Raw genomic sequence first — 23623 nt, 5'->3', positions numbered from 1 at the left:
TCCCTACCCGGTATTTTGCTTGGTGTTTCTTTTTCTCATTTGAGTCCCCTCCCATGTTTTATTCCCCCTAGTCATATTTTATTGTTTCAGTCATAAATTGTTTTGTGACGTCTCATTAAAGAACGAATACATATTCAAAAATAAATGACCCCATACAGTCAGATATAGCGCACAAAGTGGTCGGAATACATTTGTGTATAAGCAATTCAAAATGAAATAAATGCCGCTCTCCCGTGAAATGTCAAGGTTCAAATCATTGATAATTCAAATAAAACACAACATTTTGGGAACGGATGTGGTGCGACGATATAAAACGGTTATGTGACGTTGGGGTCTTTATTCCCGTCGTCTTGATTCCGATCCCGCGGCATTACGTCCTCTTTAATCCCCATGTTTTCTGAGCCTCTGCCCGCCCTTCAAAATGTTCACTCCATTCTCTCGACGCTGTTTTATTCTCTACCGCTATTTCCACTTTAATATTTTACTCTCGAAATACAATCGTGTATTATTTTCTTGACAGCGCTGATAAATCAAACAAAAACAAAACAAAAAAAAAACAAAACACGTTTTTCCGAGATAAAGAAAGAAAAAACAGTAGTCCGAACGAAATAATAAATAAAAAACAAGACATAATAAATACAGTATATACTATATTACTACCCACACCTCCCCACAGCCGCTGCTGCCGATGTGCGGCGGAAGTTGTAATCAGCTGATGGAGTGAACGGGCTGGAGGCTCCGAGAGAAGGAGGAGAGCCATCTTCCCGACCGGTCAGGACCGGTGGAGAGAGGGAGGAGGGGGGCACTTCAGCGGACCGTTTTCGGAGGGGAGCCCGGCGTCGCAGCGGGACTCCGGCGTGTGTTCGGAGGCGGCGGTCGGAGCGGCGGTGTCGCCCTGCGCGTTCGAACGGGACTGTCACGGATCTCCGCTCGGAGAAGCGTCGGTAAACCGCCAGGGAGAGAGCGAGGCTTCCCCTTCATACATATACAAAGGAGGAAAAAAATAATAATAATAATCGGTGGAGGATACTCACATCGAAACCAACCGGATTTACACCGTTTCCAACGAAATGGAGGCAAAATAAAAAGGCACAATTAGTTCTTCGACTTCGGGGTGTAAGCGTCAACGCGGTCAATGTAAACAAACAAGGAGAAGCTCAGGCGGAGTGATCTGGCGGAGGGATCCGACGGGGGGGTTAGCTTAGGTTAGCTAGTAGCGGGGTAGCGGTAGCCTTAAGCACCGAGGTTTGACTGTCCGCTGACCGACACGGTTCGCCGATGACGGCCGAGGCGGCTTTCTTCCAAATTTCCGACTTTCCACGCATGTCACCGCAAATCTCGGTTCGTGTTACCACGATCGCCGGCTGTCGGCTGAGCGAGGCGAGTCGTCGCTAGCCTTAGCTCCCAGCGTTAGCATCGCTAGTGCCCATAATCTGACGTGGAGGGCTGCTGGTTAAAGTCGGTGTCATTGTGATAATATATCGCGAAAATATATTTCGAAGCGATGTATTCGTGCTCCGCGTTCGAACCGATGGTATCAAACTTAATTTGGAGTTGAGACGCGGTGTATCGCTGTCTGCCCGGAGACTTTACAGGAGTCTTAACTCATTTACCGAGCAGACTGCTAGGGGGGGTTGGGGGGCGGCGGCGATGTGAAAACAACTTTTATTTATATTTTAATGTCTTTTGCAACTTGAATGAATTATATATATATGTATGTATACATAATGGTTATCTGTGCTTAAGTATTCACTTTAATACTCCAGAATCGAATCAATTAATTTAATTAACTATCTAGTCTCTCTAATCTACCTAATAACACTCTTTAATAATTGCCCCCGTTGCTCAGTGGGGGTCGTTAAAACGTTTAAAGCAGGGCTCGGTTAATCTTATAACCACACACATGAGAGTAAACAAACTGGACCGTGGACAGCTATACAAGCCAATTTAAAAAAAGAAAACAACAAAAAAAAAACCCAAAACCATGGGATGGATTCACGTCCACTGGGGGTAGCTTCCTAAATGCAAACGCGTAGGAAACCCCCTTCAAAGTTGCCATCTAGGACAGTGTTGGATTTTCAAATAAAGAGAGAACATTTAGACTAGACATCGATCCCATGTCAAACAAACTTGTGTAGCTGTTGCTGAACCGTTCAGCGCTGTTCTGCTTGTGCTTGAACTCGCCCCTCCTCCGCCTTTTATTGAACACTTTTACCCCCGCTGTCAGTTTGTGGACGGTCTTTGCCCATTCCCCCCCCTGTTGTTGTTTATTTTTTTCGTAGTCTTAACGAAAGGCTGTGACCTTGGTTTGCTGTGCCACTGAGGCTCCGGGGACTGATAGAAAGTGGATGTGATGGAACTGATGTTCGCCGAATGGGAAGACGCCGAAAGGTTCTCCTTCGAGGACTCGGACCGCTTCGAGGAGGACTCCCTGTGCTCCTTCATCTCCGAAGCCGAGAGCCTCTGCCAGAACTGGAGGGGATGGAGGAAGCAGTCGGCCGGCCCCAACTCCCCCACCGTCAAAATCAAAGGTGAGAGAGCTTGACACACACCAGACGCCGTGCTCACTTAGTTGGTTTTTTGTTCTGGTCCCAGTGGTTAACGAAACATCTTATTATGGGATTTCTGCTTTTTATACGTATTGTACCACTGAGCACATTTTCTACAACACACTGCCGCCTTCACAACCAGTTGCAGTTTCTCATCAGACATAAGTGAAGAGCAAATGAGTCCAGCCAGAGGAGGACAAAGCAACTTTATCTTTGACTGCTATTTGACTGCAATGCTCCCCTAATAGGTCTGGGAGTTAGATCGATTTAATATCGATATTGTGATATGGGCCTGGATATCGTCTGGGATTTTGGTTATCGTAATATAGTTAAATGTTGGCTTCAATCGCGATCAGGAGAATCGGTCTTTATGCCTAGATAACAGTAAAGTAATGCAAGTTTTTGAACTTCATGAACTATTCTAGCTGATCTAATCAACACCTCAACCTGCTTGGTCATAATATCCTCATTACTAATGATTGTTTTACAACTTTTCCTGTGTGTAAATATGTTGTAAAAGCACCCCCTGAAGATATTGTGATTTTTGGTTTAGTTAATATTGTTCAGCCTGCCTAAGAACTTTATGACTTTGGTTGGTATTATTTTACTTGTTTTATTTTATATATTACACTGGGTTTTTGCAGGTAGAATTAAATATTGTCCAATGAAGGCCGAGCGAGAATCAATGTGATGCGCATACATAGCATATTTTGTTATATTAGTCTGTCACATTTTATTTTGCTTGGTTGTATCTATTGTTTGAACAAAGACAAGAATTAAAATGTCAGGCGTTGTTTCTTTAAAAAAAAAAAATTCTTTAGATCCATTTCTTTGTTTATTTTGCCTGGTGGGTTGTGGCTTTATGTTTTCTGTATGTTGTTGCTAAACAAGGTCATGCTATTCTCTGGGGTGCTGTGGCTAAGCTCGACAGTATCCAGGGAGCATTGAGCCAGCAGGACACCACAGTTCTGGTTAAAGAAATCCTTAACAATTATTGGTGTTTATCTTAGTTTGTTTCTCTATTGTCGTACCCTCGATGTTGAAAACCAATGAATATTTTCATTGTTATATTTTGAATATTTTAAACTTGACAAACCCAATTGTGGAAGTAACACTGGGACAAACTTTGTTGCTGCAAAAACTATCAAGCGTAACTTAAATTGCAGAAAGTGATAGCAGTCCCTTGTTACAAATTCACAAAAAAAAATGGGCATAATCGTATTTCTTGTAGTTATCGATGAAGATAGTCATTCATATAATGGATATTCATTTCACATGTTAAAAATTACTTAAAATTCTCCTCATTCGTTGAACCTTTGAGTGATGACACTTAGCAGCAAAAGCAACAAACATCATTAGGAATACATTTGAACCTTATTCAAACGCATTCCGAAGCTCAAAACCCAGAAACACAGAATTAAAAACTAATAAAAAGTATGGTATATTTCACAATATGTGTAGTCAAGCATGCACATTTCGGTGTTTGGGGAAATATTTGAACTATATTGAATAATAACTTTGTGAGCTGCCTAAACCTTTTTGTTATTTGAATGTTTTCTATGGTATTTCTCAGTGTTGTGTACTCAACTGAGATGACTCGGAGGGCTTCACTTTCAGCTTAAGGTTTAATTAAGTGAAATTGGGTCTTTTGTTTCCTGACCCAGGCTGTCCATGCAGTTAATACTAGTTGGTCACAGTCTGTTTGGGAGTGGGGGTGCGATCTGCCAGCTCTCCCCCATGAGGCCTTGTGGGCTTGTGCTTGAAACCCTTGTGGGGGCTGCAGGGGAGGTAAAAAAAACAAGAGGGTTGCCTAGAATTTATTATGAGCTGGGCGGGGGTTGCTGGCCTTTAGGAAGTGTGTGCATGTGTGTTCACAGCGTTTGTGTAGAAGTTGTGATGAGGGAGGGAGCTGTGAGCTGTAGAGAAGGCTTTGTCTTCCACAGGCCACTGTTTGGACAAAGTACTTCCAGGGATCCAGGGCCAGCAGGCCAATGTTTTATCTTATTTTATCTTTATTTTGTCATATTTATATTATTATTATTATCTTGGTTCAGCTCTGGACTCTTACCTGTGCCTCTACTGTTTTTTATTCTCATTGCTGTTGCTGCTATGACACCTGCGTTTCCCTCAGGGGATTAATCAAGTTTTATCTTATACCCCTTCCCCACTACACCAACAACCCCGGTAACACCCGCTAACATCCAGCATTTGTCACCAGAGGGAACCCGGGTGTCAGTCCCGGGTCAAATGAACCTGCAGTAGACACAGGTTTTAATCGGCTCCACCTCTGTTCGGCTCAGATGCTAACAGGACACCCGGGTGGACCCACTAACTTTTTGCCCCTTTAATGGTGCGATGCGCATTGAAGTTCCGTACGTTGCCGCATAAAAAGACAGGGCATGGGGGCATATTCAATTTTTGAGTGTGGGGATAGCACCGTGGGGAACACAGTGGAACCCCCACGCTCCCCGTTGGACTCGGACTCATTCCAGCATCGCCCCAGGCCAGTGTGTTGTTTTTTTTAAGTTGCTGTCTCCTCTACTGTTTTATTCTGAATCACACTGGAACATGACATGACCCTTTTCCGATGTGTTTGTGACGTTGAACATGACACACCAGACAAAAATACACCAAATACATACATACCAAATACAAAGTTTATTCATTTGGAATATATTTTAAAAGTCAACTGACTCAAAAATGGACCAATATAAAGTTAATTCAATAAGTCTTGAAAAAGTAGCCAATTTTTTGAAAGGTTTTATGTAATGTTTATTTAAATGTAAAATTTATTTATTTATTAAAAAAATGTACGATACTATTTATTAAACAATGTAAACAGGCACTGGAAGACCCTGTGAGTTACTGATCAAAGACAGTGACCCGTAGCACTTTTGTTGCATCCTCTGTTGTCAAAAATTAACCCAGCTATTATGGTAAATAAACAGACATATTTATGTTTGTACTAAAATTGACCCCAGCAATTTAAACATACACAAAATGACTGTAATTGAAAGTGTTACCCAAGTGTACACTTCAGAACATGAGCAAAGAACACATAGCAGTTAGTCAATAATGGGGAAACACACCAATAAAAAGTAAATAAAAGTGCGTGTCTGGTATGGGCCTGCCAACGTCCAGGATAAGGCCTGACTCAACAGGTCATCTGAGCAGCAGAGAGGATCATCCGCTGTGACCTGTCCACCCTTCAGGACCTCTTTACTTCCAGGTCAAGAAGAAGGGCAAAAAAGATTATCAGTGACCCTTGTCAGGGAGAAATTGTCCCGTCAGTAACCTGGATTAATGCATTGATACAGATGTACAAGCCATTATTCCTTACACATGTGCATGGAGAGGCGACTCTTACTTGAAAATCATCACACATCACTACAACTCACTGTTATCCATTTATTTATTCTTTTTTGCAAACGACTTGCAGTGCAATAACCTATGTTCTGTATGATTCTGATCTCATCTTTTCCTCAAGGGTTAAAACTCCCTCCGGCCATTGTGACCTCTGCTTGGTACCGAGTTTGTCCTTGGGCCGCCAGGATTTTGATGATAATCTGAAAAACAGTTAGCAAATGATCCAATCATTCCTTGTGCTCTTCTAGATGGTGCACTCTTTTTTCCAGAGGGGTAAAAGATTGACCACACAAACCCTATAATAACCTCCCATTTCTCAGTAAAATTCTTGAAAAGATAGTTCACAAACAATTACACTATAAATTATCCACTAATTATATCTATGATGGTTTACAAAGCTCTCACTGGCCTGGCACAAAATTATATTTCCAACATGCTTGTCAGCTATGAGTCGGTCTGGTCTCTCAGGTCCTCTGGCACTGGCCTTGTACAGATTTTAAGAGTTAATATTAAAGCTTCAAAGCAGCCTTCTGTTTTTATGCTCCCATGCATTGGAACAGCTTCCTCGTCGACCTGTGATATGCACCCACAGTTTATCTTTAATCATAATATATCTGTGAAAGATTCTTAATTCCATATGTGTACATTTTCTGGTATACCACCGAGGCTAATTGGTACCAAATCACTGAACAGGACTGTCTGTTCCACCTGTCCCTGTGAACCAAATGATAACAGGTTCTCCTTGTCAGAAATCTGTACTGTACCTTCGCAGCCCGCAGTTGATGGCGGCCATGTTCGGTCCAGGAATCAGATAATCCAGATATCAGGGCTTTCTGCAGAGCTTCTTTCTACTTCAACAATATGGTGTTCTTTGTGAACTACAGGGGAAAAAAAAGCCAAGTCAGACAAAGACTGTGTTGGCAGTGCACGGTTGTTATCAAGTTAGTTCTGGCCCATCAGCTACGGTTCTACATCTTGAAACAGCTGAATGTAGTAATATTCAGCTACACTATGTGCTGAACACTTCATGCTGTATCGGAAAAAGTGACTCCAGAACGGTGGCTTGTGCTCAAATGTGAGTTTTACGCAGTGTTTCACCCTTAAAAGTGAGTAAGAGAATAACATACCCTGGTCTGGTAAACTACCAGTAATCTTTGTTGTCAATTATCAATTAAATTGTCAATTGTTGTCTTATTCTCCATTTATGTAAAATTCAAACACTGTAGAAAGCACACAGGACTGCTGCAAGGCAGTGGGGTCATTGGCGGGGTGCGGATCGCACTGGGTGACACCCCCAGAGGGGTGAGACCACAGCCAGCGAGACTTGCGCCTTACCCACCCATTGTGTGTGTTGTCCGCCCAATCAAAATTCGCTGCACGATCAGAGCGATCTCCTCTCTGCTGCCCGCCCCTGTTTCTCAAAAAAAAAATACCTTAATAAAAACGGTGTGTTTTTATTGTACATGTATTTATTTTCCTCTGTTTCCTAATTGAATGAAACAAACAAAAAAAAAATGCCCTGTGCGGGAGACTCTCTCTGTCTCTCTGCCTCTCCTCCTCTCTCCCGCTCTCTTCCTCCTTCCTTCACCTTCTCACCACCCAGGCTACAAAGGAACAGCTGTTTGAGCGTGTCCCCCTCTGTGCCGGCTCCTGATTGGTTGGTAGCGTGTAGTTAGTCACTGGGCAACTGCCAGCAACTGGCTGGCAACATGAACTCTACGGCACCCTGTTACTACCCACCCCAACCCTCCGCACAGATCCACTTATCACCGGTGTCTCCGGCTGTCATCCTTTGATCACATCTTTGTTCCTGCTTCTGTCTTATTCCCTCTCCTTATGGGATACATTTGTTTGCATGTTTGTCCTCCTTTCTCTGTGTCTACTGCGCCCTCTGCCTTTTCCTTTTCCCCCCTTCAGGTCCTCCACTAGCCACCTCTTTCTTTCCTTTGTTTGGGTCTGTCTAGGCTCCACAGTGTTCATTCTATTCACCTGGCACCTAAAGGATGATGTCTTTGTTTCCATTTCGCCAGCGCTGCTATTAACTGTCACTGATCAGTGAAAGTAGAACTTTGTTTTCTAATGTATTTAGGCATCAGAGGTGTCATCCTTAAAATATTACAATTGAAATCCTAAAGAAAAATAATTTATATTTTGCAATATCACAAACTCATTTGTGATACAGTGTGATTCTGTACAACATGCAACAGGACTAGCACTTTGTTTTGTATGACTCATCTGGTTACCCGTTGAGTCAAAATATACATCCATTTTAAATAATTTGTCACTACACCCCTGCTAAGAAAAAAGCTTCCAGTTGTGCAGTAAATGCCAAATTTCGAATGGGAGGTTTCTGAAATGATATAAGAGGTCGGGCCCATCTCCTGTTGGCTGTCCTTGTGACCTGAATGGTGAATGAATGGTGCAGACAGACAAGAGGGCAACCAAGAAGATGAGATGTTCGTCGCAGGCGAAGGGCCTTGGTGAACGTCTTTGGGTGTAGGTGATGGCTGATAGAATGTTGGCTATTCAGTGCTTAAGCTAGCGTCCACAATATTGATTAACTCTTTGGTTGCTTGTGGTTGGTGGCGTCTGTGGTGTGCTTTTTGTCTTTCCGATAAAATTGTAATGTTTACAGCTTTTTTTTTTTTTTTGACATTCGAACACAGTTGTGTGATAATTTGATTGAAATCATTAAATTGTAATATATATTTATGTTGCATAAATTGACAATGATACTGAGATATGACTTAAAGTTCCTCATGATATGAGGTCTGAAGGGTTAATGTTGAGTTTGATAAAAAAAAAGAAAAGATCTTTAAATTACCATTTAGTACAAAGTAATGAACCCCACTTGCATTCTTTATTAAATTTTTTATTTAATTCATAATGAGATGTGACGCGTTTAGATTACATTTACATTACATTTAGTCATTTAGCAGACGCTTTTATCCAAAGCGACTTACAAGGGAGAATAACATTCAAGCTACATTGCGACAGAGATTAGTGTAACAACAACATTCGTGTAACAATAAATACTGCAAGGTGGTGCTAAGTAATTGTAGGTTAGGACAGGAGGTACTCACTGAAGAGCTGGGTCTTCAGGTGCTTCTTAAAGACAGAGAGGGAGGTCCCCGCTCTGGTCATTTTCGGCAGCTCGTTCCACCAACATGGAACTACAAATGAGAATAGCCTGGATTGCCGTGGCTGTATGGCCGGCAGAGCCAGGCGACGCTCATTTGACGAGCGCAGCATCCGGGGGGCAACATGTGCTCTTACAAGAGCATTTAAGTAGGCGGGAGCATTCCCAGCAATCACTCTGTAGGCCAGCATAAGAGACTTGAACTTGATGCGAGCGGCTACAGGTAACCAGTGGAGCTCGATGAGCAGCGGAGTGACATGTGCCCTCTTTGGCTGGTTGAACACCAGTCGCGCCGCCGCATTCTGTATCATCTGTAGTGGCTTCACCGCACAGGCCGGCAAGCCTGTTAAGAGGGCGTTGCAGTAGTCGAGACGGGACATCACCAAGGTTTGTACCAGCAGTTGAGTGGCATATTGGGTCAGGTACGGCCTGACTTTTCGGATGTTGAGTAGTGCGAAGCGGCAGGACCGGGAGACGGCGGCAACATGGTCCGAGAATGTAAGTTGGTCATCAATAATGACACCAAGATTCCTTGCAGCCTTGGTAGGAACAAGAGATAGAGAGTCGATTTTAATATCAATGTTGTGATAAATACCTTGTTTGGCCGGGAAGACCAGCAGTTCCGTTTTCGCCAGATTTAGTTGAAGATGATAATCCTTCATCCATGTGAATATGTCAGCGAGACAATCCGAGATCCGCGTCGAGACAGTAGGGTCGTCGGGCGGGAAGGACAGATAGAGTTGAGTATCATCCGCATAGCAGTGATATGAAAAGCCATGCGAGCGGATGATCGGGCCCAGTGAGGTGGTGTATATGGCAAAGAGGAGGGGTCCTAGCACCGAGCCTTGGGGCACCCCTGTGGTGAGGTTGTGAGGCACAGACAGCGGGCCTCGCCATGTCACACTGAACGAGCGCCCAGTAAGGTAAGATTCGAACCAGGAAGGTGCACTGCCCGTTATGCCCATACTTGAGAGTATGGACAGGAGTATGCAATGATTGACAGTGTCAAAAGCAGCTGATAAGTCTAGCAGAATGAGAACCGAGGATTTGGCAGCAGCTCTAGCAGTTTTTAAGGCCTCTGTCACAGACAACAGGGCTGTTTCGGTGGAGTGATTATTCCATATAGTACAGGCCCCACATTTGAAAAATCACTGCATAGTTCTCTTACTGAGTCATATCGGTCCATATATAATTTAGAGAAATACCCTTATATGCAACTATGCAGACAAGATCCTTGAAATAAAACTGTAAACCAGATTAACTTATTTGGATCGTATAAGCCTACTGAAATGAATTATGGCAGAAGAATCTCACACAATTATGAAGGAATTTCCACAACATCTTGATTATCCAACACTCAGCTGTTATTTTATTGTGATGATTTCCCAACAAAATGGTTCCAAGATGGTTGTGCAGATTGTGTTCATGTTTCCTCATATGCCATGTGGATCCATGATGAATCTCAGTCAGAGCCAAATTCTGACTGTTTATTTGTTAATGAAAAGGGTATGGAGCAAGTTAAGGCCTGAGCAATGTTGCCAAGAGATCGTCCTGATATTTTGAGCTGTTCAATTCACAATATGCATCATGATTATGAATAGATGGAAAACTACAGCCTGCCGGAAAGCAGTCAATAGCGCTGAAATTGAAGTTACAAATTTCAATGGTTTTCAGAGAGTTTGAGACTATTCTAAATTGCGACCTTCCTCTTAAAAGTTGTTGTTGGGAATGTTAACCGGTCACAATATATTATTGTTATAAACCCACCTGTTGTTAAGATGGCTTTGGTGTCGGTCTGCACCAAATTAAGGTGAATCACATTGGCCTGTGATCATCACAGCAATCGTGTTGATGTTGCACGATTTCAGCCTTACCTGAGAATATAATTTTACTATTATTTAATATTTAGTCTTAATCTTGAGCATGAGATCACCCAATTGGGGGGGGGGACAAAAACTTTGCAACATGAGGTCACTGATGTCCCTCAACATAATTATTTAAATCCAGTAGATTCTCATAAATGTTCTCGATTAACTTTGTCTCTTTAATGCTCTGTTTTTTGCATTAAAAAAGTTGGATGTATCAGCTTTCTCTGCCATTCTATGACCTTGTTCATTTATTCCTACCTATTCTCATTTAGTAGTGGTTCTGACTAATGCTTAGTTTATCTTTTTCTTTGCATTATTGAGTCTAAGTGATCTCTTTATTTCGCCAGTAATGACAGCTTCTGGCGGCATTGTTGTGCAATTGACAAATTAAACTTGAAACTAATGGTAGTGTCATTGCCTTGATGGGTTTACCATTCCTTCCAGCAATTTGAACCTCTGCTATTACAGTTGAAGATGGCATATGTGGGCTGCCTGCACCCTCATATGGCTGACAGCAGCAGAAGAAGCAGCTTAGAGATGGAGTCTGTAAAATGTGAACTGCCATTTAGTGGCAGACCGCAGAACTCCGAATGAGCGATGAGTCTCCCAGCTTACACAGCACACGGCTTGCTGGTCTTGCTTTCTTGACAACAATCACACTGTACCTTGTCCGTCACCATTACACTATAAATCCTGTTGCTGCAGCTTACCTTGATTGCTGTGACACTTTGACACGGTCAGCTAGGGATGCACTTATACCACTTTGTATTTGAATCCTAAACTTCAAGTATAGGCCGATAAAGCGATCCATTACTTGTTAGACTTAAGCTGCTTTCACACATGCACTCTGGACAATGTCCGGCTAATCAGGTCATTTAGGGTCCATTTACCCTTTCACACATCGAGCAAGAAAATTAGATTGCCCGTGTCACACGCGTTTACACTATCTAGAAATACTTGATTTATACGAGGGGCGGAGTCTGGGCAGAACATGCAGGAGGCAGGACGTGACGCAGTGACACATGATGCTGCAGCGTTATACAGCACACCCAAGATGGTGGACAACACTACAGATTTATCGGTAGTTGGGCTTTTATTTGCGTTGATACTCCATGTATTTGGACATATGCGCAATATAAACGAGAGAGTGGAAAGGAATAATTAAGCAAGCAGAAAGGAATATGATGCAGCTACGATCCATGCACGAAGATCCGCATAAAGGTAAATAACTGGTGCATAATAGAGACGTCATCAACCAATACATGCCCACTCGCTCGCTGTGAATGCTCCGGACGATCACCTGCTCTGTTCACACGTACCGCTCAATCGGACATCACCCAGACTTTGTTCTCGGGTGCTGGCTGGGTAAAGTCCGGCTAATGTCCGGGTCAAATGATTCGGACATTTGTGTTCACACATATAGCTCCTCCGGGTAATTTCTGGATAATTTCAGGTTTACAGTGAATCTGTGAAAGCAGCGTTGGACTGTTATACCCCTTTCCCACTGCACCAAAAACCCTGGTAACATCTGGCATTTTTCGTCAGGGGGAAAGGGAAAAACCGAGGTTCCAGTCCCGGGTCAAATGACCCTGCAATAGTCACAGGTTTTTATCGGCTCTGATGTAAACGGGACACCCGGGTCAACCTGCAAATTTTCACCCCTTTACTTTTATTGTCATGGGGCTATCCCATGCCCTATAAGTCTGCCATATTACAGCCCTGGTCTCCATGTGTGGAGGCTGAGGCTAGGCCAACATTAGCCGAGGCAAACATCAGCTTTCATGGTAATTATGGTATGCATACTAACACTGTTTGCAGATGCATACATTTCAGAAACACACAGTATGGATCAAGATTCAAGAGGTTTATTCGTCACATACATACATAATACATAAAGAGAGCCATTACTTATTAGACTTAAGCTGCTTTCACACATGCACTCTGGACAATGTCCGGATAATCAGGTCCGTTAGGGTCCATTTGCACTTTCACACACAGAGCAAAAAAATGCGATTGTACGTGTCAGATGCGTTTACACTACCTAGAAATATGAGGGGCGGAGCCTGGGTAGAACATGCAGGAGGCAGGACGTGATGCAGTGACACATGATGCTGCGGCGTTATACAGCACACCCAAGATGGCGGACAACGCTACAGATTTTTCAGTAGTTGGGCGTTTATTTGCGTTGATAATCCATGTATTTGGACATGCGCAATATAAACGAGAGTGGAAAGGAATAATTAAGAAAGCAGAAAGGAATGATGCAGCTACGATCCATGCACAAAGATTGGCATAAAGGTAAATAACTGGCGCATAATAGAGACGTCATCAACACGCTACATGCCCAGTGACTCGCTGTGAATGCTCCGGACGATCAATGTTGTTTATTCAAATGTATTGGTAAAAATTTTCGAGGTAGGACCCAATAGCCCAGGGCTTAGCTTTGGTTTGATATTTTCTTTGTTTATGAAAATGAAGTTCCATTATGTTCTTCTGGGAAGCCTAGTGTTTATTATTATTATTATTATTATTATTTTATATTTATTTTATTAAAAAAATTTCTGGCGAAAGAAAAATAAAACCAACACCGGGTGATTGACAACTGCCTCCGTTACTACTTCTCCCACCACTTGGCCTAATCATTACAATCATTGTCATCATTTCATATCCGATTTATAATGCAAAATCAGAAGTTATTGACTTTTTCCCCACATGAGGGACCATTACATTTTTTGTGAGTGTGAGGATGTTCCGTGGGTAGCACAATGGAGAACCCCCATGCTCCCCACTAGGCTCCGAGCCACTCCAGCATCGCCCCAAGCCGGTCACCAAACCGGGTCAGCGCTGCCGATGCGCATTCTTTTGAACAGCTCAAAATACTTTATTTATTTATTAATTTTCCTTTTTTTTTTCCTACCAAGTTCAACAGTTTTATGTCATTGTTTGTTGAAGTTGCTTTCTCCTCCACTGTTTTATTCCCATTCACACTGTAACCATGACACACCCCTTTTCCGGCCTGTTCGTGTTTAGCATTTGGGATATTGTCTTCTATGTATATTCAACACTCCCTCTCTCTGCCTCCCTCTTTCTTTTTTTTAGATGGCCAGGTGATTCCTCTGGTCGAGCTGTCGGCCAAGCAGGTGGCATTCCACATCCCGTTTGAGGTTGTGGAGAAGGTTTACCCCCCTGTTCCAGAGCAGCTGCAGCTCCGTATCGCCTACTGGAGCTTCCCTGAGAATGAGGAAGACATCAGGTGAAAATAATGTTCATTCATAAAAACAAACGCCACAATAGCAGAATTTTTTTGTAGCATATACAAATACTTGTCTCGCTCCATGGTTCTGGACATTCAATACAACAGCGGAAGGGGCGGGGGTGTGTTTCGCTCAAAAAAAATAACCCTATGAACATTATAAGAAACAACTTTGGATTGCTACAGTAGGTTTGTGGCAGTATGAGGCATATATTCTAGCTAACCAAGTAAAGTACTGTTGCATTCAGTAAAATGAGAATGGCCACACTTGGCCACTTTGACTGGCGTACACAAGTTATTCTGCCTAGAGTTACATTTCAAGCTGTGGCTTTACAGGAATGGCTCCTCTCAAATTACCTTTGCTACATCAAGTTCTCGTGTGTGGTAGAGTAACTGTGAGGGCATTTTATATGTGAAATTGTTTTACTCTCTCTTCCTCCTTTTCCATGCAAGTCGTTTACTGGGGAAAATGTTGAATAGACTGATACTGTTTCACCCACTTTTATGCGTTCTTTGAAGTTTCTTGTTGCTTTCACTCTGTGTCTTTATCTTAGCCTTAATCCTCTTCAGTCTTCTTTTTGTCCCTCCCAGTCCTAAAGATCTACAACCCTTTCCCTCCCACAGGTTGTACTCCTGCTTGGCAAATGGCAGCCCAGACGAGTTCCAGCGCGGAGAACAGCTATATAGGATCAGGGCTGTCAAAGACCCCTTGCAAATAGGTGGGTTTACATTCAGGTTTCATTGATTGTCCACGGGCCACTTTCACAGAAAACAGGGTAGCTAATAACATTTAATATTGGATTTGTTAATCTTAGCTGCCAGAGCACCAACCTACACAATGCTGGTAAAGTAACTGTGTACTCTCTCTACTGGTCCTCTAATGTGTTTCCAAACCTTTCCCGGATCAAGGACCCTCAATTTTATATGCATTAGTCCACAGACCCCATTTAATGAGATTTCATCTTTGGTACCCCAAACTGAGAAGACTCAGGGGCGAATTCACAAAGAATGCATTGCGGGCGCTAATAGCTCCATGAATTGCGCATCAATTTGTGTCCGCTATCTGAGCCATATTAGTGTCCGATTCACAAAATATATTATGCTATTGATATGTCAGTGCAAACAGGCTGATAAAGTTTTGCGGCTGTGTGCAATTTGCCCTTTGTGGCAGATCCACCTGCCACATGCCAGCTGAGTGGCATTTTCAGGGCCCTCCATCACAGAGACACAGACATTGGGGTTGGAACTGAACACACCAGTTTACCGTAGAGCGTGGGCTAGGTGGGACAAGCCCAGGAGTACATAAACAGCGCGTGCGTGCGTGCATGCGCGCATGCACGCTGTTGCTTGTCAGACCAATCAACGAGCAACAAGTGTACAGCCACAGTGATCCTGGGCCCAATTACCCAGAACCAGGGCAGGTGTGGCTGCTCAAACCACACCCCCACACCACACCCTTCTTTTGTGGCGTCCGATCGCAATTATGCATGTGGCAGAGTAAGTAAGGGCAGTTGTCAGCGGTGCCTTGATCCTCTCTACAGTGCGATCAATAAGCCTACCTGTCAACATTTTGGGATTTGAAAATAATGGAAATGGTCTGGCGCCCTGCGCGGGCAGGGGTTGTTGCGCACGGGGAGACCCCCAACTGGGATTTTGCAATCAGACGCATGGGGAGACTGTCTCCCCGTTACGCACAATGGGGATTTTGCATTGGCCGCAAAATCGCTGTTCACAAAATACCCATTGCGCGTTATGTGTACCCTGTTAGGGGTCTCCCCATGTAAAATGCCCTCCCTCCAGCACAGTTTGCAGCGTATTTCACCTTATGCGGGCACCTTGTGAATAAGACGCTTGCTTTTTCTGTTATTTGCGCCAGTTTAGTGGCCGTAAAAGCTGTGCAATCCTTTTGTGAATTCGCCCCAAGGTGTGGGGAGATAACAATGAATGATCTAAATAGTAATTATTCTCCTATGGTGGCAACTGCCTTGTAAATGGAAAAAATGTTGGTTTAACTATTAATCATTTTGCTGGGGATTTCCACTGTTCTTCCACACCTAAATAAGCCTGGTTCCACCAGTCCTTGCGAGGTCTTTACAGTCCCTTCACAAGAGAGATTGGCCTTTCATAGTTAGCATTTGATTTGATTCCATGCCTTGAAAGACAGCACCTTCAGCCAATCCGATTAACCAAACTTCAAGATTCAAGAGGTTTATTTGTCACATACATATACATACGTACATATGCAGTGAAATGTCATTGCAACACACCCAGAGATTATGCATGTTCTATGCAAGTTCAAAACTGAACACAATAGCTGACCTGATTTCTACCTAGCTAACCAACTGATTCCTAAAATGTAATGCAGTAAGTTAATAGAATAAAATAAGACTCAAAAAGGTGATACAGAGTGGGGGTACAATCAGAACCATCATCACTTACCGCAGTTACGAAATAAAGACTGAAGTATAAACTGACCCAAAGTTTGATTTTGTAACTCTTTTGTTGTCCTCGTTGTTTTCCTGTTTTTAGTTCAAGTGCTGCGGTTTCATTAATTACAAAGACTTTGAAGGCTACAACAGAACTAAAGGGAATAGACTTATGAGCCTATATGTGTCTCAGTGAGGACCCCTGGTGAGGTCAGCATTGACAGTTCTTATGGCTTGCGGAAAGAAACTCCGTTTCAGTTTCTCTGTCCTTGCTGTGTGACTGGGGAGGCGTTTCCCTGACCGCAGCAGCTGCAACAGTCCGTTGTTGGCGTGGTAGAATCCTTCATAATCCTGCGGGCTCTCTACTACACCTTCCGGTGTATAAGTCCTCCGGGGAGGGAAGTGTAGTTCCAGTGGTACATTCGGCTGAACACTTGTCCTGAGCAGTACAGTTTCCAAACCAGGCAACGATGTTGCTTGTCAGGATGCTCTCCGCTGCTCCAGAGTAGAAGCCCTTGAGGATCCTCACGGAGACCCTGAATTTCTTCAGCTGCCTGAGGTAAAGACGCTGTCTTGCCTTTCTCACCAGTGTCTCTTTGTAAAGTCCACGTTAAGTCCTCCATGATGTGGACTACCAGGTACTGGTAGAAGCTGCTCACCCTGTCAACAGAAGCCCATTAATCATCAATGGCGCATGCATCCTCGTTGTAATCCCTCCTTCAAGTCCACAATCAGCTCCTTAGTTTTGCTGATGTTCAGGAGGAGGCTCTTGTCCTGGCACCAGAGTGACAGGTCAGCCACATCCTCACGGTAGGCCTTCTCAACGTCGTCGTTGATCAGGCCCACCCCAACGGTGTCGTCACCAAACTTGATGATGGTGTTGGAGCTGGACCAGGCCACACAGTCATGTGTGAACAGGGAGTACAGTAGGAGGCTGAGGACGCAGCCTTGAGGGTATCCCGTGTTCAGGTTGAGGGTGCTGGACATATGCCTCCCCACAGCAGGGTGTTCGGTCCTAGCTCCCGCAGCTTGACAGCCAGTCTGGTGGGGACTATGGTATTGCATGCTGAACTATAGTCGATTAACAGCATTCTCACAAAGGGAAACAAACATCAAGATCACATCAACATCATCACCTTCCAAACATCAAGGTGCGCGACTGTGGTGTGCATTAACTGGGAGACCGCGTCGTCCATGGATCTGTTTGGACGGTACGCGAACTCCAGCGGGACATTTGAAAGTTCAGGAAACGTTACAAAACAGTCATACAGTTGGCCGTCTGAGATGGTCTTGGTATATCAGCTGCCAACTTTAGCCATCATTGTAGTATTTTGCAGTCGTTAACTAGATTTGGATATTTGCCACCATATGCAATATTTTCACAGTATCAAAATATCGCCCCCTCCTCCCATTCGTCCGTCCATGGGACTACGGGGAGCAGTATGTGGACTCGGCTTGGCAGTCCCACCCAAATATCGCGATACACGATATTATCGTCATTGTTGACAGGAGGGAAGTGAGTAGACGGAGAAAATGTTCCTATTACTAACAGCGTTTTTTTGGTTTCATTCAATTACAATAAATATATCTACAAATAAACCACTCTGTATTTGTTTATTTTGGAGAGACAGTGAACCTTTAATGCCCGAACAGAGATAACAGATCGCAAGTTGCGCATGGGCATTCACGTAATGTGCGTGCAGAAAGTATCTCCCGTTCACCAGTCAGTCAGTGTGAATAACAGTAACAGGATAAAACAAATACAAAATGCACAGAGATAACATTTCAATTCGGAATTATAAATAACGAGAATCATAAATATATTTTTGTGTGTGAATCATCCACGTCCCGAGAAGGATGTGAACACAGCCCACGTGCGCCCCGATCGCAGAGAGCAGCACGGAGGAACGGGGCACGACTGTAGACTCTTTAAGATTGTTTTCTGCGCATAACAAATGGAGAGGGGGTGAACAGGGAGAGAGTCACAGAGAAAGTGTCCCCATTACGCACGGTTTCGTTCCATAAGATTTTTAGATTTAGATTCAACTGTATTGTCATTGCACAAAGTACAAGTACTAATTACAAGGAAATGCTGTTCAGCATCCAACCAGAAGTGCAAGAGAAACATTAAAGTGCAACGTATGTATAAAATATAAGTATATGAATAATATATAGAGTTAACAGCAGTGGGTACGGATATACTAAATATCTACAGTATGAACAAATTGAACAGTATTGACAGAATGAATATGAATGCACTAAAATGTCACCATGGTGTAGAGTTCAGTACGATGACAGCTGAGGGGAAGAAGCTTTTCCTGAACATGCTGGTCCTGGAACGGAGGTGGCTGTAGTGCCTCCTGGATGGGAGGAGGGCAAACAGCCAGTGGTTGGGGTGAGAGTTGTCTCTGGTGATGCTGTGCGCCCTCCACAGTGCCAATGATGTCTTGGGCAGTATTCACCACCCTCTGCAGTGATTTCCGGTCTGCAGCAGTACAGTTGCCGTACCAGACTGAGAGGCAGTTGGTGAGGATGCCTTCGATGGTCCAGCGGTAGAAGTTCACAAGGATCTGTGGAGACAGGTGGGCCTTCTTCAGTCTCCTCAGGAAGAGGAGATGCTGGTGAGCCTTCTTGACGAGGGTCGAGGTGTTGAGGGCCCAAGAGAGGTCCTCTGAGATGTGGACACCCAGAAACCTGAAGCTGGTGACCCGCTCGACCTCCATCCTGTTGATATGGATTGGGGGTGTGTGTGGCACCTTTCATCTTCCTGAAGTCCACTATGAGCGTGTTGGTCTTCATGACATTAAGGGCCAGGTTGTTGTCGCCGCATCACACCGCCACGTACTGGACCTCCTCCCTGTAGGCTGTCTCATCTTTGTTGTTGATGCGGCCAACCACAGTTGTGTCGTCTACAAACTTGATAATGGTGTTGGAGCGATGTTGAGGTGACCAAGATTAGTGACCAGTCTGGAGGGGATGATGGTTTTGAAGCTAGAGTCGATGAACAGCATTCTCATGTAGGTGTTGTTGTTGGCCAGGTCGGAGAGGGTGGATTGTATTGCTGTGGAGATGGTGTCCTCCGTGCACCTGTTCTGGTGGTAGGCAAATTGGAGGGGATCTGGTGTGGGAGGGAGGCAAGATTTTAGGTGTGGCAGGACCAGCCTCTCGAAGCACTCCATGATGGTGGGGGTGAGTGCAACAGGGCCGAAGTTGTTTAGGCTTGCTGCAGAGCTTTTTTTTGGTATGGGCACGATAGAGGTGGCAGATTTAAAGCACATGGGGACAGCTGCTTTGGCCAGTGACAGGTTGAAGATGTCAGTCAGGACCTCAGTCAGCTGTCCAGCGCAGGCCCTGAGAACACGTCCACCATCAGGGCCAGCAACCTTACGTGCATTGATCTTGCTCAGGGCAGTCTGTACCTCGGTGGGAGGTACAGACTGTGTGAGGGGCTGGTGGTCTGCGGGGAGCACAGCCTTGATGGCTGCCTCCTGGTTGTCCCTGTCAAAGCGAGCGTAGAAGTTGTTCAGCTCATCAGGGAGGAAGATGTCACTGGTTGTGGTGTTGGTTGGTTTGTAATCCGTGTTTGCCTGGATGCCCTGCCACATGTGTCGGGGGTCGGAGTGGTTGTTAAAGTGCTTCGTGATCCCTAGCTTGTGGCTTTGCTTGGCTCTCTTGATGCCTCTCTTCAGATTAGCCCTGGCTGAACTGTAGGTCTGCGTGTCACCTGATCTGAAGGCGATGTCATGTGGTTTCAGCAGTCGGCGGACCTCTCTGTTCATCCACGGTTACAGGAATTAGTATTGATATAGTTCAGAACGGAGGCGGCATAGCAGTCTATGACCATGTGGGAGTCCAGCGTGGCCTGAGCGGCAAACATGCTCCAGTTGGTGTGTTGGAACCGGTGCTGTAGGACAGAGTCTGCCCCCCCCCCCGGCCATACTTTAGCTATTCTGACTGAGGGTTTCACACGTTGAATGAGTGGTGTGAACTTGGGAACTGTGAGAGTTGGTCAGACTGTCCAATGTGGGGGAGTGGAATTGCTTTGTAGGCTCCAGCCATGTTTGTGTAAACTTGGTTGAGGGTCTTGTCTCCTCTAGTGTGGCATGAGACATGTTGGTGGAATTTGGGGAGTACAGTCTTCAGGTTGGAGTGGTTGAAATCAATTGCAACAATAAAGGCTGCCTCCGGGTGTGTAGTCTGTTGTTTATTCATGGAAGCATGCAGTTCTTTCATTGCAAGCTTAGCATTAGCATCCAGGGGGATGTATGCTGCAGTTACATCCCAGATCCAAGATGTAAGCTCTCTGGGCAGATAGAAAGGTCTACACTTAACCATGAGGTATTCAAGGTTAGCAGAACAGTGACATTTGATGATGCCATTGACCGTACACCAAGCATTGTTCATATAAATGCACAGTCCGCCTTTTCTGGATTTACTGAAGTCATCAGCTGTTCTTTCCGCCCTGACGATGTAGCGACCTGGAAGCTCAATTGCGCTATCGGGGACATTGCTGTTAAACCATGTTTCCGTGAAAATCATGGCGTTGCAATCCATACTCCTTTTATGAGTGGTGATCTGCAGATGCAGTTCATCCATTTTGTCCATCAGAGATCGCACATTGGCGAGGAAAATGCTTGGTAGAGATAGCCAATGAGGAGTTAGCCTTAGCTTAGCCCATAGCCCTCCTTTCTTCCCATGCATTTGTTTACGGTCTCGACGCCGCCTGTGCTGTCTTCCGGCCGACCAAGCCGGGTTTTTGGCCCCCGGTTTCCTGATGATCTCAGTGTAGACCTGGAGATTGCTGACAAAATTATCTAAATTGTGTAATCCAATGTCCAAAAGTTCTCGATGGGTATATGATAGGTTTACAAAGATGTTCAGACTGAACAAACTTAAAACTAGTGGGTATATAACTGCAATTTTGCAGAATCTGGAGAGACGCTGAGCCTTGCGTTGTGCTCGCGCCGCCATCTTGAGTAAGCAGACGTTAAATAAAATGACCTACATTGAAAATTAAAACACACAGTTTTGTTTTGTTTGTATCACGCATCCTCAGTACTGTCAGAGCTGCAACTTAATGACCATCCACGCCATGGATAATGTGGATATATGCTTGCAGCAGCACAACAGCGAGGAAGCAAATGGATGATATTGACATGGCGGCGCACATGGTGTGGATGGTGATTAAGTTGCAGCTCCGACGGTATTGTGGATGCGTACACGCCAGCAATTGGTTGCCAGTGATTTGTGCACCAAAACAGTGTGTTTTTATTTTTGGTTGTTTTATTAGGAGGAATGGGGCACTGCGATCTGGACGCACGTTGAGCCGTGTTCGATTCACACATATAAAAATAAATGTATTATTCCCCTTATTTATAATTGCCCATTGAAATGTTATCCCAGTGCATTTTGTAAGCTTATATCTATTTTATCCTGTTATTGTAATTCACACTGACTGATCTTTCCGCATGCATGTTATGTGAACGCCCATGCGCAACTTGTGATCCGTTCTCTGTGGTCTCTCCAAAGAAAAAAATAGTGTTTTTATTGTAAATGTATTTATTGTAATTAGATTAAACCAAAAAAATGGCCTGCATAAACACAATAAGTTCCAACAGTGCAAACTTAACTTTGTGTTTTATTAAATATTAGCTAAATATGATGTTAAAAAAAACACATACAACACACAAACAGTACATCATTTATGTTAATATTATTTTTTTCCCTCACAATGCCAGGGAAGGAGTACTCAGCTGAAAAAGGATCTTAGAGGGGGTACACAACACAAAAAAAAGGTTTGAAAACCACTCCCCTAGTGTACTCCCACCCAAGTCAGACTTTCAACTCCGTCTGACAAATTATTTTGCAGTTTTGTTCCAAATCCTTAAATGTAAAACACATTTCAGTAATATTGGCCACTGTAATAACCCCGATGGAGGACACTAGAATACTGCAATATTATGCCTCACCACAGATGAATGAATTAAAAACAGGGGGCTGAGTTCTAGGAAATCTAGAAACAATTAGGGAGGGCCCAGTATTTGAAAAGGAGATTAGGTCAACATGGAAGGATTAGAAACAAGCTGCTTTACTGATGGGCTCTGATGTTCATTAGGAACGAACAGTATTCCGAAAGGAAACAGCATGGATAATGGTGATCTGTCACAAAAAATGAGAATGTAGATATTTACTCCACTTGATATTTATTATTATTATTTCAAAATATCTTCTTTTCAAAAGAAAGACAGTGCAACAGACATAACACATGCCATATGTAAACAACTTAATGATGATGTACTTTGGAAACAAAATGAATTGACTGTAAATTGAAGTACGGGCAGTAAAGATGTGGCTAAATTGATCATGGTTGTTAAAAGTTTAATGGTTCTGTCACCCTTAGAAATCAATATCTGACTGCTAGAAAATGTCCTTTTTGAATCCAACCAAGCACTTACAATTGGTCACTTTCATCCACAAAGACTGATTAGTAAAATAAAAAAAGCAGATGGGTAAAAGTGCCTATATCAAAAAAGAAAACATTAGCACAGACTGTGTGAATGCAGTAAATAGAATAGGTGCACCCAGATATTAACAAACAACCTGCAAATGTTCTGCAATTATGGATAAGATGTGTGATATTGGCAAATATCTAGTCGTTAAACAGGCAGAAATGGCAATGCTCCTTTCGTCGTCATTTTGTAGTAAAGGGCATGAAAAATCAACCGTTATGTGTAATCCTTGTTGGACTTCCCTCTGAGGTAATGGAAACCCAACGCTTCTCTCAAGTTGTGAGAGGAAAGTAGGTCAAAGATGTCCGCACGTGTTACACTGTACAAGGGAAAGACACTTCTTTGTTGCGCACAAAGACTTTCTTTAGGAACTGGAATGGTGAAAAATACACCGTCTTCTACTCTTTCATTCTCTGTCACCTTATTTTCTCATTCTCCTCCCTAACTTTTTCCTTACTGCTGACTTAGCAAGAGAATGATCGCCAAGGGCCAGTGGGTAAAAGCTCTTGGCCA

General features: G+C 43.7%; 1 protein-coding gene and 1 long non-coding RNA gene across 2 annotated transcripts in view; one reads left to right on the top strand and one right to left on the bottom strand.

Moving 5' to 3' along the window:
- Positions 1 to 825: 825 nt before the first annotated feature.
- Positions 826 to 23623, top strand: part of zswim8 (zinc finger, SWIM-type containing 8) — a 59954-nt gene continuing 37156 nt past the window's right edge. Inside the window, exons 1-4 of the mRNA XM_080016125.1 lie at positions 826 to 944; positions 2283 to 2531; positions 14022 to 14175; positions 14800 to 14894. Of these exons, the coding sequence (XP_079872251.1) occupies positions 2354 to 2531; positions 14022 to 14175; positions 14800 to 14894 (427 nt within the window). The 5' untranslated portion in view covers positions 826 to 944; positions 2283 to 2353. The remainder of the gene's footprint in view (positions 945 to 2282; positions 2532 to 14021; positions 14176 to 14799; positions 14895 to 23623) is intronic.
- Positions 5987 to 7445, bottom strand: LOC307242177. The gene is made up of 3 exons (XR_013844582.1): positions 7255 to 7445; positions 6680 to 6793; positions 5987 to 6115 (listed from the first exon to the last, which is right to left on the bottom strand). It is a non-coding gene; the product is annotated as an uncharacterized lncRNA (long non-coding RNA).

This window comes from Zeus faber (assembly GCF_960531495.2).
Source record: "Zeus faber genome assembly, chromosome: 16".
NCBI lineage: Eukaryota > Metazoa > Chordata > Actinopteri > Zeiformes > Zeidae > Zeus > Zeus faber.
Note: the sequence above shows the minus strand (reverse complement) of the source record. Positions and strands in the feature narration are given on the sequence as shown.